Here is a 13089-nt window from a genome sequence, read left to right as displayed (position 1 = left end):
TAGGTGTTTTTCGGTGGTAAATGTGTGAGGGATGCACCTATCTCTGCATGCCACCAGCCCTTTCCTCCCTGTGACATGTTCTGCTTGTTTGTCCATGCAGAATGGGAATGTCTGCTGCTCAGTGGATTTAGAGTGTCTCAACAATAACTGACCTGGTCAGACTGGACTGTGCCGAGGGAGGAAAACTGCTGGAGTTAACACCTGAAAAGAAGCTGTATGCATTGGCATTTTATACAACAGACAATTACCAAAGTCTCCGAATGAGGAAGATGTTTGGGAGTTGCCTTTGGGACCTATCACTATGCTCATTCTTGCTAGCCTTGTCCAGGTGACTTCCAGTACAGCGCATAGAAATCAATGGTTGCTACAAGTTTTCAGTGTTGTAAATCATACACCTTTCCTGTCAAGAAATTTGCAAATATGTTTAAGTTATTTCATGGGTAAACTAATGCTGTATTTTTGTTTTAATTTGTGTATTGACAACATTGATAGAATTCAGCTCTTCTTACTTTGAATCTAGGTTTTACAAATAAGACAGCCTGTTGTGATTTTGTCCCATGATAACACATACTTGGTTCCAAGGTCCCTGTTAGATGTATTTATGAAAATATGTATGTATGTACAGTCAGATTGCATTATATTTCACAGCTGTCCAACATTTTAAAGCATTCAAAGATATGGACAGAATGAAAGTAATCAAAATAAGTCTGTCTTAAAATATAAAATTAAATGCCATTAACTGAATAAAATGGCAGAATAAGCACTTTCTTCTTCAAATGTGCAGAGCAACAACAAGACTTCTATAGTGAGAAATGGAATTAAAACCCCATCCCACTGCCAATTCAACACATATTCAAGAAAGAATCACCAGTCGTTATCAGTATTGTTGAGTATAATTCCTCTGGATTATACAGTACTGAAACAGTCAGAGATCCTTAAGATTATATAGTTTAAGTTGAGTAGGTTAAAATTTTCTTGCATTTGTAACATCACTGATGAGTTCAGAACTTTTCCTTTTTGTGTTTACAGTAATAATGATGTCTGCCATCCTCAGTTACTGCTGCCACAGTGACAATGTGCAGAGGCGCCTGTTCCAGCAGCATGCAGGACAGGAGACCTTAATGCTTGGTAACTTCCATTACCAACAGCTCAGAAACAGATTTTATCTTTTCATATTTTATGACATTCAAAAATACTTATTTATTGTGTTGTTGAGGACCTAAGTTTAGACAGGAATTTAAATCAAGACTCTTAGCCTGATATGGACGTTAGAGCTTAGATTCTCTTCAACTAATGTCTATTTTTTTCATGAGGCTAGAAAGTTTGTGGCGTTAGAACAATAATATATTTCTATGGCAATGCATCTACAGCTTAAATTTCACATTTTTAATGTGCTGTTGTGGGGGTTTTTTTTGCTCATTTGTGTAGTGTTTTTTTTTTAAATTTTATTTATTTAATTAAACACACTGAATATATGGAAAAGATTGCAGAAGTAACTATAGTGGATACAGTTTGGAAAGTCTACATTTGTGAGTTTTTCATAGTTTCATGCAGAAAATGTGAAACTGACTAATAAGAAAGAAGTGTGACTATACAGTGAAAATATTAGTTGTCTTTTAAATGAAGTACTATTATGTTTATAAGGGGACAGTGGCAAAGAATATAAAATTACTTTCAGTCATTCAGATAACTTTATTTCCATTTTTTAAAAAGGTTTTGTTTTAGTTAACAGCTTTGTGTGGTAAAGTTAAATTTATTTCCTTTAAATGCCCCATCATTTTCAGCTAATAATGTATTGACTCTATTTGCATAGCCCTGATGATTGTATAATAAGGGAAAGAGTTGTGTTTTATATGATACTCAAAGGATGTTTGTAAATCATAATGTCAGCTCATTTTGTATATCACATTGTTACACCCAATGGTAATTCAGTTGGATAAGATACACAGTGGGCTGAGATATAAAGGGGAATGATTTAAAATTTATGGGCATCTAAATAAACTCCTATGTACATATTGCTTTCCCTTAGTTTTATTGGCAGGGTTCTGAAACACTGATCAGTGTCCTTTCCAGCTTGAACTCATGATGTAGCAAAAAAAAAAGGAGAAAGTGTTTGCCCAGAGGTGTAGCAACAGAGTGGTAAGAAATATGCCATTTATACACAGGTAGAATCATATATTCCACTCTGTCACACTGAATTTCTGAAGCTCTGTAAATGGATTAAAGACAGTGCAGGCTCTGAAAATAATTTCTTTACCTTTTACCTGGTTGTAGTGAAACCCTTTCCCAGGATACCTTCTGGATGCTCCAGACTTTGTTAGGATCATATTTAACAGGACCACAGAAGTTCACACTTTTCCACTGCAGACCAATTTTCTTCCAGAGCGCAAATGCAAATTAATTCAGTAAAACCCTTTCAGAGTGTTTTATACAGCATTATGTGTCATTATCTCCAGAGGGATGCAGCTTGAATTGTTTACACAAAGTCAAAATATTGACACAGACCTGTTTATGTTGCATTTTAAGCAGTTGCCGTGTGATGAACTTTTCCTCATGAAGTAATTTGATCACTAGTCACATCACAGGTGCTTTCAGAGTACTCAGAAGCCCCAGCCCCAGCTCAAAGAGCATATTATGGAGGAAAACTTAATTCCCTGTGTTCTATGTGACCAAGGTAAGTAAGAACTTTCAAAACTTATTTCTTGATAAAATTCTCCATTCCCTATAAAGATATGGGCACTAAAATTAAAATACTGAAAAAACCGACGTTTGTTATAATGATTTAAGAAAATTCTCCTCTTTGTTTCTGAGATGGCCACTGTTTCCGCTCAGGAGAATGAATATGTTATATATATGTAGTGTATATTTGTAGTGTAATATTAGCTTGAGGAGGACTACCACTAACTTCTGTGAAAGGAAATTTGCTGCTAGTTAAGGGACTTGGTCAAAGCTCTGGCTATAGACAATTGGAATTTTGTCGCTGTTTCTATCTATTTATCCTGTGAAAGTGTATTTTTTTCTGTTAACCTTTCTGATGACAAAAAAAACCCAAAAAATGACAAAAAATGAGTAACAAACAGAAAATGAAACTTCCAGCTTTGGTAAAATGTCTTTGCCCTCCCTTTTGGTAAAAACCTCAGCTTAGGTTCTCTAAACCAGAACCTGGCGTTGTATCTTGTGAGGACAGTGAGTTGTCACCTCCACTTCTTTGTGTTTGCAAATTCATCTCCTGAGTTAAAGTAAGTGCAAATATTCCTTTGTAGTGGTCCCTAGAGTCATGGCCCACTATGAAAGGCCAAAGTTAAATTATTCCTTACAAATGCTGAATACCAACCTAACTCAAAGGAATGTGCGTGGGATTTATAAGTGCCTTTGTGTTACCTCAGAGACCTAAATAACAACTGTCTTCCAGTAATATATCTTCCCCCAAGAGCTGTCAGTGAGTTTTCAGGTATAACTGTGTACAAGATTTAATTAATAACATATTTTCAATCAGATTGCAATGACAACCAATATATAATCTTTTTTTTTTCTTATGACAGACAATAATGTTTTACAAAACAAAAGGTAAAATGTCAGGAGTGATTACATTAATGGTAGAGTAGATTTTAGCAGAATTAAATAATAACTCCTGTGAGCAATATGGGAATGTGTCACATCTAATGGTACTTGCATAATCATCATTAATGAGGGATTTTTAAAAAGGCCCCATGATAACTGTTTGATGTAAAATTTTAAGTGAGTGTTGTGATAAGACGTAATTGTTTGAGGAACATATTCTGCCAGCGGAAAAATGTGCCTGCCAACAAGCTCCTCTTCTTCTTAAGGTACATCTTTGGAGCTCATTGAAATTTAAATTGGTGTAAGGAAAATTCATGGTAGTATAAATTTAAAAAATAAAAGGAAATTAAAAATATCCAGTCTGGGGTATCTGAATGCTTCATATCCAATTCTTCTCTGGTAGAAGCTATGGTAGAAGTCTGATTCAGCTGTCATTGGTCTTGCAGATGTTACTGAGCTGTTGGTATTGCATGTAATCTGCAAATTATTTCCAGGTGCTAACAGGATGAATTTTTGCTACTAGCTGCCAGTGGATATTCCCCCTTGCACAGGTTTAGGTGTATCTGAGAAGGATGTATATCAATAAGATAATAAAAAGGGTCAAATTCATGAGGTTTTTAATGAAATCATCATGTGAATGTTGAATAAACATGGATACATGATGCCAGAAATCATGCCCAGTGGAAAAAAAAAAAAACAAACCTACAAGCACATGAACAACCTAAGATTCCCAAAACCATTTATCTGTCATTTTACTGCTACTTCAACTGTGCAGTATGAGGGATGCATTGAATTGTGATGGGTGGGTTTCTGACCGGGAGCCAAATCTTTGCTTCAGCACTGCCTTGCACTTGAAATTTTTATGTCCTAAATTTGTAATGAGATTGTTTAAGTGTTTTGTTTGGAATTGCGTGGTCTGGGGAAGTAAGCCTTACTGTGTTCTCTTTGAGACAGAAGTAGCTGCAACAGGATCTGGACTGATCCAGGCTCCTTTCTTGTATGTGCCTCTACCGTCGGAGGGGAAAAACCCCTTTGGAAAAGGGGAACAGGCCCAGAGTGAGTTGACCAGGGCACTGGTGTTCAGGTGGCTCTATGGTTACAGCCACTGGTTCTGCAGGGCTGGGCACTTCTACAGTAGATACACAACCCTGCTGATGGTGGCGTTTGGTTGTCCTTCTCTCTTCTGTAATTTCTTTCAAATGACTCCTCATTTCATCCCTATACATTTACCTATCCCAAAGTTCTGTGCCTGGTGGTTATTCATAATTCATCCACTTTAGTGAGGAAAGGCTTAGAAGTTCTGCAGCAGATCACACCATCACTCAAACACAGAGACCAAAGTCTTTGCATGAATTTTAGCCAGAGCTGAAAAATCCTGTCTTCTAATAATGCAATTGGTTGATTGCTGTTTGATTAACTCTAAATCTGCTTTTCCTCAAGCAAGAATTGGAAATGTACTTTATGTAATCCAATACTTCTTTATGCTGTTTTTGACAGATTCCCTTTGGCAGTATTAAATATGCAGATTTGTTTCCTACCTGAATATTATGCAAAGTATCATCCAGGTGATACAATGTGTGCATTTTGCTACTTCTGTGTCTTTAGACTCAAAGTAGGAAAACCTTACTTAATGTCTATGAAATGAGAATCAGAGAATCACCAAAATATGTTCAGGTAAGCACTAATTTTAATGGTTAATTTACCTGCTAAGGTAGGGGTTAGAGAAAACCAAATACATATTTTTAATGTACATTTGCAGCTGGAGAGGTGGTTTTTCAACCTGAAGACAGTTTTGTTCATTTACTCACACTTGTATTAAATAGTTAGCTGATTAGTTCACTTGTTAGCCACACAAATTTAATTTATGATTTGCAGGGTAGAAGACAGCTTTGAGAACTGCTAAATGAAGTCACCTCTTGTGCAGGCTTTCATACCAAAATATTTGTTAGAAACTGCTACCAGCACTTCATCAAAATCAGAAGGAAATATCTCTTGTGCAGTTCAGGACAATGCACTTTTGCTGTATTTTTCTCTTTTTCTACTGTTACAACACTGGAAGCCTTTGGAGAGTCTGGGCTGCTGAGAATCAAGCTATGAGCTCCTGCTGCCTGGAAAGGGGTGGTGGGAGGAGGGAATGCCATGGGTGGGATGTGCTCAGGGTGGGATGTGGTGATGGAAGTGCAGGAGTGCCTGCCCTCACAAAGCTGGGAGCAGCACTGTGTCAGCAGTTGTGTATCCATGCTTCTTCATGGGTGCAGCAGAGCAGAGCAACAAGCTTGATTCTTCTGCATCTTCCCAAATCAGGAAAAATCTGTTTGGAAGGTGTCTTCTGCTGGTGTCTTAAAAATGCCAAAAGCACGAGGAATTACCTGCTTTTGTTAGTGTTTTGGACACTAGTGGTTAAGGATGAGCTTCCCAGGACTGGAAGGTAAGTAAATGTATAGCAAAGCAATTATTTTCCCAGTGGGCTAATTAGTAATGTCAACAGGTATTACTAAATTATCGTATGAATTTGGAAGTGTTTTAATTCTACTTACAACAAAAAGTGATTGTTCCCTTCTTTACCGTTTATTCTTTACTTTCCGTGATTATTTTGGCGATCTCTCAGGCTGTCCTATCACTGCAGTCTTACAGCCTAAGCAAGGACTGAGCAGATAACGTGAGGACTAAGCAAAAGAAGTATTTGGTTTTATGCCTATAGTAAAAGGAAGTTTTTAACCATAACTTTTTTTTTTATTTTATTTAAATGTCACTTTGTTGTACACTACCCATAGCTAGAGTTAATGCATAATATGAGCCTCAGTCTCAAAAAACCTGTTTTTATTATTAAAGGAAGGCAGGCCAAACCAGTTACCTACCTTTCAGACATCCTTTTTTTTAAATTATGTCTTGCTTAAGCATTTATTGTCTCAGGGAACAAGGAAACTGTATCTTTGGCATTTGAAAGAGTGACTCCAGACTGTCCCTGAGAATGGCCTGCTCCATGTCCTTTCTGCCTGGAGTTCTCAGAACTGGCTCAGCAGTATCCAAAAATTAATTTAGGAAACCAAGAACACAGTTGTATCTAAAAACAAGTTGACAGCCTAATAGAAGGGAGGACAGATGAGTCTGAGAGCAGTCTCACATCAATCCTTAGCAAAGCTTCAGGCATCACCAGGAAGTGTTTTGGAACGTGCAGGATGGTGTAAATCACAAGTGTTGGCTGCAGTTCTGTATGCCTGTGGAGTTCAGGGGAGTTAAGCTGAAGGTTTCCCGTGTGAGTATTGCTCAGCATGAAAGTTCAAAGCTATTTCTCTTCCTGAATTAAAACATTCTTGTAAGATAGATGGGACTATGGTGTGCACATATATATCCTTTACAACTGAGGAAAAAAGAAATTATCCCAGATGACTTTTTCACCTCTGAGTAGCCATCTCATTCTAAGTCAATTGTCAATGTTTGAGATACTATTTACAGAGGAGCTTTTCTAGTGTGAGTAATACTATTTCAAGTGAAAATAGATGGATGTCATCTATTTCAGATTAGTTGATCCAGTGCAAGGATAGCAATGTGAAATGTCAGTCCTACATGCTCAAAAATTGTACCCCAGCTGTAGTAAAATTAAGAGCTAAGTTTTAGAAAAATGTGTGTGTTCAAAAATGTACATTTTTCAGTGATTCAGGATTGTCACTGCTGAGCTTAAATTATTCCTGTCAGTAAGACTGTACCCTGCCAGTTCCATGGGCAGATGCCCAAGCAGGCAGACCCAGCATTGTGAGGGGATAGCTGGTGGAACAAGCTGATGTGTGACTCATTGCACAGGGAGATTGTGACAGGGCAAGGGGCATGGTTTTAAATTAAAAGAAGAGAGATTTATATTAGATGTTAGGAAAAAATTCTTTACTCAGTGGCTAGCAAGGCCTTGACCCAGGTTGCACAGAGAAACTGTGGTTGCCCCATGCCTGGAAGTGATTAGGGCCAGGCTGGGTGGGGTTTTGAGCAACCTGAAGAACTAGGTGGCATCCTTGGTCCCTTTCAACCCAAGCAAGCCTTTCTGTGGAAACCCTCTGGGGATTTCTTTGGTGTGTGCCTCTCCCTTCATATCAGCAGAATAGCTGAGAAGAGCCTGGGTTCCAGGGGTGAGCTGAACTGGGAGATCCCAGCTGCCCCCCAGGCAAGCAGTGTTTGGAGGGTCCATTGCTGGTCTAAAAGATTGATATTTCTGGTCCAAGCCAAGCTCAGTGTGTATCTGAACCTTCATTGAAAATAGTGGGCTAGAGATATCTAACTCCTTTTTTGGGAGGCAGCTGATGTTGGAGAGAGGTCTGTGTTTGGAAAGCAGTGGTGCTTGTACTGACCTACTTTCCTGTCAGTGTTTTTGCCCTGAATTTATACCAAAAGATGGCATAAACCTGGTGCCAACCAACTGTGGTACCTAACAGTAAGCTGAAAAAAAGAACCTGTGAGGACCCTGCCCCTAGCACTCAGAAAATAAGGAAGAGACCCTAAAGAGAGACGCATTAAATCTTTGGCACTGAGAAAAAAAGTACAAAAGTGTGTACATTTAGTGATTTTAGTTCATAATTCACATAGTGTAGGGGCAATGCCAAATTTATAGCACTAACTCTAATGCAGAAAAGCTACTCACCTAGCACTCATGCCATTAAGTCATGGTGGGGTCTAACTACCATGTCTATCCTAACAGTGCATGCAGACACATTTTTATGCAGAAAATACATCCTATCCAAAATTTATCTTTCAACAACATAATCAAAGTGAAATAAACTGATCAGGAAAACAGTAAATTTAAAAATTTGTGATGTGTTACTGGCCTGTGTGATTATCAGATTGTACTTTAAAACAGATAAAATTATTTGTGATAGCTTAAAAATAAGGAGAGGACTAGGAACTTCAGTGAAGCTTCTCAGTTCAGAGGTGGTCAAAAATTGCAGCTTTTACAGTTTCGGAATTGTAAAAAGGATCTTGGTTAATGAAATTTTCTGTATATGTGGGATGATGTGGTAGTAATCAAGGCAAAAGAAATCAAACTTGAAAATGGAAGGGAAAGAACCAAAAGGAAAATAAAGCATTATGCCAAGTAAGCAGGAACTTCAGAATGAGATTTCTGCATTTTTTATGACATGAGAGCACTGCCTATAGCAAAAATAAATGGTTTATTAAGCTCAGGCTGGTACCAGATGCAAAGATGTGGTAACAGTTCAGGAATGACATTATCAAGTATGTAATGGAACATCACTGAGTTATCGAAGTTATAAACATTCCTTTGGTTTTCTGCATGAAAGAAAAGTGGAGCTGAAATCAAAAAAATGAAACTAATAGTAGTTAATATAGAAAATTTGATGTCATTGGGCATTTTAAATTAGCAGAGGAGCATGCAAGAGAAACACATGGGTGGAAGAGCCAGGTGATATCAACACAGGTGATGATGTTTAGCAAAGACAAATGAATTTGTGAAGCTGGTGACACTAAATGTGGAAGTGATTTGTAGGAAAGGCTTCTAAGCCAAGGAAGCAAAGAAAAGGAATCTGAAGGAGTCAACATACTAGAATACAATTAGATTTTTTTATTTGTCTTTAGAATGTGGATACACAAGGTTGGAAACTACTTCCACCTTTTGCTTTTATTTAAAAAAGAAGCTGATCCTGGCACTGGGAGAATGTCCAAGAGCAGGAGCGTGGGTCTTGGAGCTATGACTGTCCCATGAGAGTGGGGCTGTGCCAGGGCAGGTGCCCAGGAAGGCAGAGCAGCCAGCCAGCAGCACAGCATATCCTGGCTGGGGTTGTAAAGACAAGATTTACTGCAGAAGCAAAGGGCTGTGGGTGAAACAGAACAGGACTAGGATCCCAGGTCTACACTGCTCATTTCTTACTAATGAGCAGCCAACTCGATGAGGAAACCAATGACTTTAGTAGCAGCTTAAAAGCAATTACTGGAGGCTTGGAGCTTTGTGAACTGCTTGCAGTTCCGCCTGTCCCACCCCACATCCCCACTTCCATCCCCAGTAGAATGTTTCTTGAACATTCTATGAGACTCTACAATGACAGTATAGTTCTTCCCAGGTTCTTCTCAGATATTAGCTACTTAATGAAGCTGTATCTTGAAAGAGTGCTGAGGTCTCTAGATGTTTAGTGAAGAGCAGCAGGCACCTTTGAGGGCTGCTACAGGGAATCTTGGGTGCATAAATTGAGGCACACAGGCGAGCTGACTACTCACCTCTGGACAGACTGAACAGAACAGGAGTTCTTTGGAATGAGGTTGGACCACGCTGCTTTCAGCTACCCATCTTGAGCCTGCTCCAATTTTGTGATAAATGGTAATAAAATTGCCATGTAGGATCTAATAACATAATAGACCATAAAATCACAAACTCTGAGTCTGAAAGGTAAACAAAATACTCTTCTGGCAAGGGTGTAACAGGGAGTTACAATTTATCCCTCTCTGTAGAATCTCTGTATAACCCAACCATTCCACTTTTTTAAATGATGATGCAATTGGAAAGCTTTTGATACATTGTCTTTAGACAATATAAAGCAAATTGTTTGTTAGAATGGCAGTAAATGCTTTGCTGCAGCCAAGCATGCTTTGCAATGATAGAAGCAGATGTTTTACAAAGTTACAGAATAAGAACTGATTATCGATTTGCTATCCTCTAACAACATCAATGTCAAGTGATAATGTACTGTACTGCTTGTTACTGAATAAGTAGCTATTCTTATATTACTTGCTTTCTTGCAAATTGGCTACTACCAGGAAAAGTAAAATATATGGCTGTCTAATATCCTGAAGCAGTAAACTAATTGCTCAGGGGGAGCATCTTTGGTGAAGCCCTTAAGAATATTTGCTGATATTTATAATTTCTATCTCTGTCAAAAAACTCTAAAAGTTCACAATTCTCTTAATACCAGAGACAGTCAGAGTCTTGTTGCTTTACCATTTAGTTTTAGTACTTCTAATACATAATAGCAAAATACTGAAGATGTTCTGTGTTAGCAGAACTCAAAATCACAGGATTTTTAGCAGTCACTGAACATGTAATGAAAAATTATCATCTTTAATGTTCTCTTTTGGCTTAAAGAAAAGAAAATTCTAGAAGGTTAAAAATGCAGCTAAAAGCGGGAGCAATATTGTAATTCAACTTGACTATGTAGCATGTATAAATAACCATGAAGTAAATATTTTGCCTTTTATATTGTAGTAGCTTGTAATAGCTTTCCCCAGTTCAGGCTGGGGAAAGGAAGGTCATTATATTTTGAAAAGGTGTTTTTCACTCAAATTGTTGTTCTTTGAAGAAAACAGACTTCTTGCAGGTCAATGAGACACACCTGTCACGATTTATGCATCCAGAGTGTGGCAGGCATGGGAACTCTAATAGGTTTTTCACTGTCAATTTCGTTCAGTTTTTGATCACTGCCTCTTTCGCAGGTTACACTCTTAAACTTGCCAGATGCTGATCCAGCATGTGAGTTGTTGTACGGAGTTATCCCAGTGGCCATTCCTGGAGGCTGCAGTGGGGTCCATGGGGCCAGTGGTCTGGTGAGCGGTGCAGTACCGGAGCCAGAGGACTGGTCTGGCAGTGCCTGTGCTCTGCTTCCCTTCTGCCCCAGCCTGGGGAGCCCTCACAGGGCATTCCCGAGGTGTGGCTCCTGTGTCTGAGAGGTGAATACCTTGTTCCGTCTGGTACAGGCATTGTAAAGGTTAGTGAAGCACTGAGATAATAGTGGGGATAAGAGAAAAAACTGGGTTTGCTAAAGAAAAAATGATCTGCTTTTTCTTGATATTAATCCAGAATAAGGACTAGCGTCTCTTGTCTTGTTTACATCAAGCTCAGGAAGGCAGAGTTACCTGTCCTCTGCTCCTGTGCCAAAGGGAACACATACAAGTTATTAGGATATAATATACTCACTGATTAGGTAATAGCATGGCAAAGCAAGTAAAATATTTTATGACAACCTTAAACAGCAGTGGATTCAAGTTCAGAAGGCCTGGGGATTAAGAAAATGAACTTCATCTGGTCAAGATAGATAGTGGTAGATAGCATAAACTGTCCTCTGGAAGACATGCTGAGCCTTGAATAACAGGAGTGTATTTGTGTGTCTATGAGTTTCCATACCTTGTTTTCCTAATCAATTACAGTCTCAAGCAATTCTTAAATTGTCCGTTCTTCCTTCCTTGCCTCCCTCAGCACTCCTCCCTCTCTTGTTTGTTTTCCTTTAGTCTGTTTATGGGCTTATAAATAGGAAATAGAAGTTAATCAACTGCTTATGCTATATTTAAAATGATGTCATACCTATATCTAATTATACAGGACAAGATAATGAATGCCACCTCACTGGTGCATTGCCATCAGCAATGTCCACCCTATTTTCTTTGCATTTCCTACAGGGACTGCAGTATAGGCAGGAGAGGGGAAAACTATTCCATTCTAAATATTGTAAAAATACCTCATGCATAAACCTATCCCTTCCTATTGTTGTGAATTTAGAGTGCTCAAACTTAGATAAGATCTGTGCTAATTAGAATGCTGCAGCAAAACCTTTCCTACTACTAGTACCACACTGATAAATCCCAATGCAAAACCAAAAAAAAAAAAAAAAAAAAAAAAAAAGTTGATTCATTTCTTAAGTGCATCTTTTTTAAGCCATGCAGTTTTTTTGAAAATGTACTGGGATTTCTTCTGAAGCACATCTTGACTTTTATAAATGTATTAAAAATACTTTAAAATATATCATAGCTAATTTTGCTCTCTGATAAATCCATCACTTTTTTTTACCTTTTAACTAATTCACCCTTTTCCACAGCAGAGAGAAAATAGTTCAGATCTCTTGATGGTATGTTTTTCTTTCAATTTTTCTGGTTGTAAATGTTTAGGGGAAAAAAAATTACCTAATATATCACTCTTAAAAGAAAGGAGAGAAATGTGTTCCCTCATGACACCTTGGCTAACTGGACTGTAATATATCTAAAGATACCAGGTAAAAGAGTAATATGGGGTAGCTTACAGTGCAGCACGGTGATATAGGAAACCAGCTTCTTACAGCTGGCTGGTTCCTGGGATAGAGAGGTGCAGAACTGAAAACAAACCCTGACAAAATGCTGGGGGCTAACCTGGAGTTTTTTTGCATAACAATCTCTTGCATTTCAGCAGTCTCCTGTGAGCTCTTCAGTGCTGTTTGTGCAGGAAGAGAAATACCTGCAAGTCCAACTGAGGTGCTTGGACCTTTAATGACATTCAGTTAATGCTTGGTAAATGTGATATGATTTGCAAAAATCATCTGTTGCTTAATCCTCTTCATTGCCAAGTGTTATTAGGAAGGGATTGCAAACAAGATGAGAAATTGGAACATTTATATGTTGTGGAATTAATCAACTTGAGAAACCTCAAGTGGCTTAAAAATGATTGAAGTTTTTCTTTTAACCTGTGGTAAAATTTGGATTATCAAATCAATTATTATAAAAATTGAAGATGACCTATAACTGAGCAATCCTTCCACTTAAACCTTGAGAAAAAGCACAAACAAATGACAGCAG

The 13089-nt window shown here is 38.1% G+C and overlaps 1 protein-coding gene across 2 annotated transcripts in view; it reads left to right on the top strand.

Annotated features, from left to right (window-relative positions):
• The window catches only part of NELL1 (neural EGFL like 1), a 282345-nt gene extending 280332 nt beyond the window's left edge, over positions 1-2013 (top strand). For both annotated transcript variants that reach the window (XM_056493636.1, XM_056493635.1), the window contains one exon: positions 101-2013. In XM_056493636.1, coding sequence (XP_056349611.1) covers positions 101-151 — 51 coding nt within the window. In that variant the 3' untranslated portion in view covers positions 152-2013. The remainder of the gene's footprint in view (positions 1-100) is intronic.
• The last annotated feature ends 11076 nt before the right edge of the window (positions 2014-13089 follow it).

This window comes from Oenanthe melanoleuca, chromosome 5 (assembly GCF_029582105.1).
Source record: "Oenanthe melanoleuca isolate GR-GAL-2019-014 chromosome 5, OMel1.0, whole genome shotgun sequence".
Taxonomy (NCBI): Eukaryota; Metazoa; Chordata; class Aves; order Passeriformes; family Muscicapidae; genus Oenanthe; species Oenanthe melanoleuca.
The sequence above is the reverse complement of the archived record's forward strand: the minus strand, read 5'-3'. Positions and strand labels throughout refer to the sequence as shown.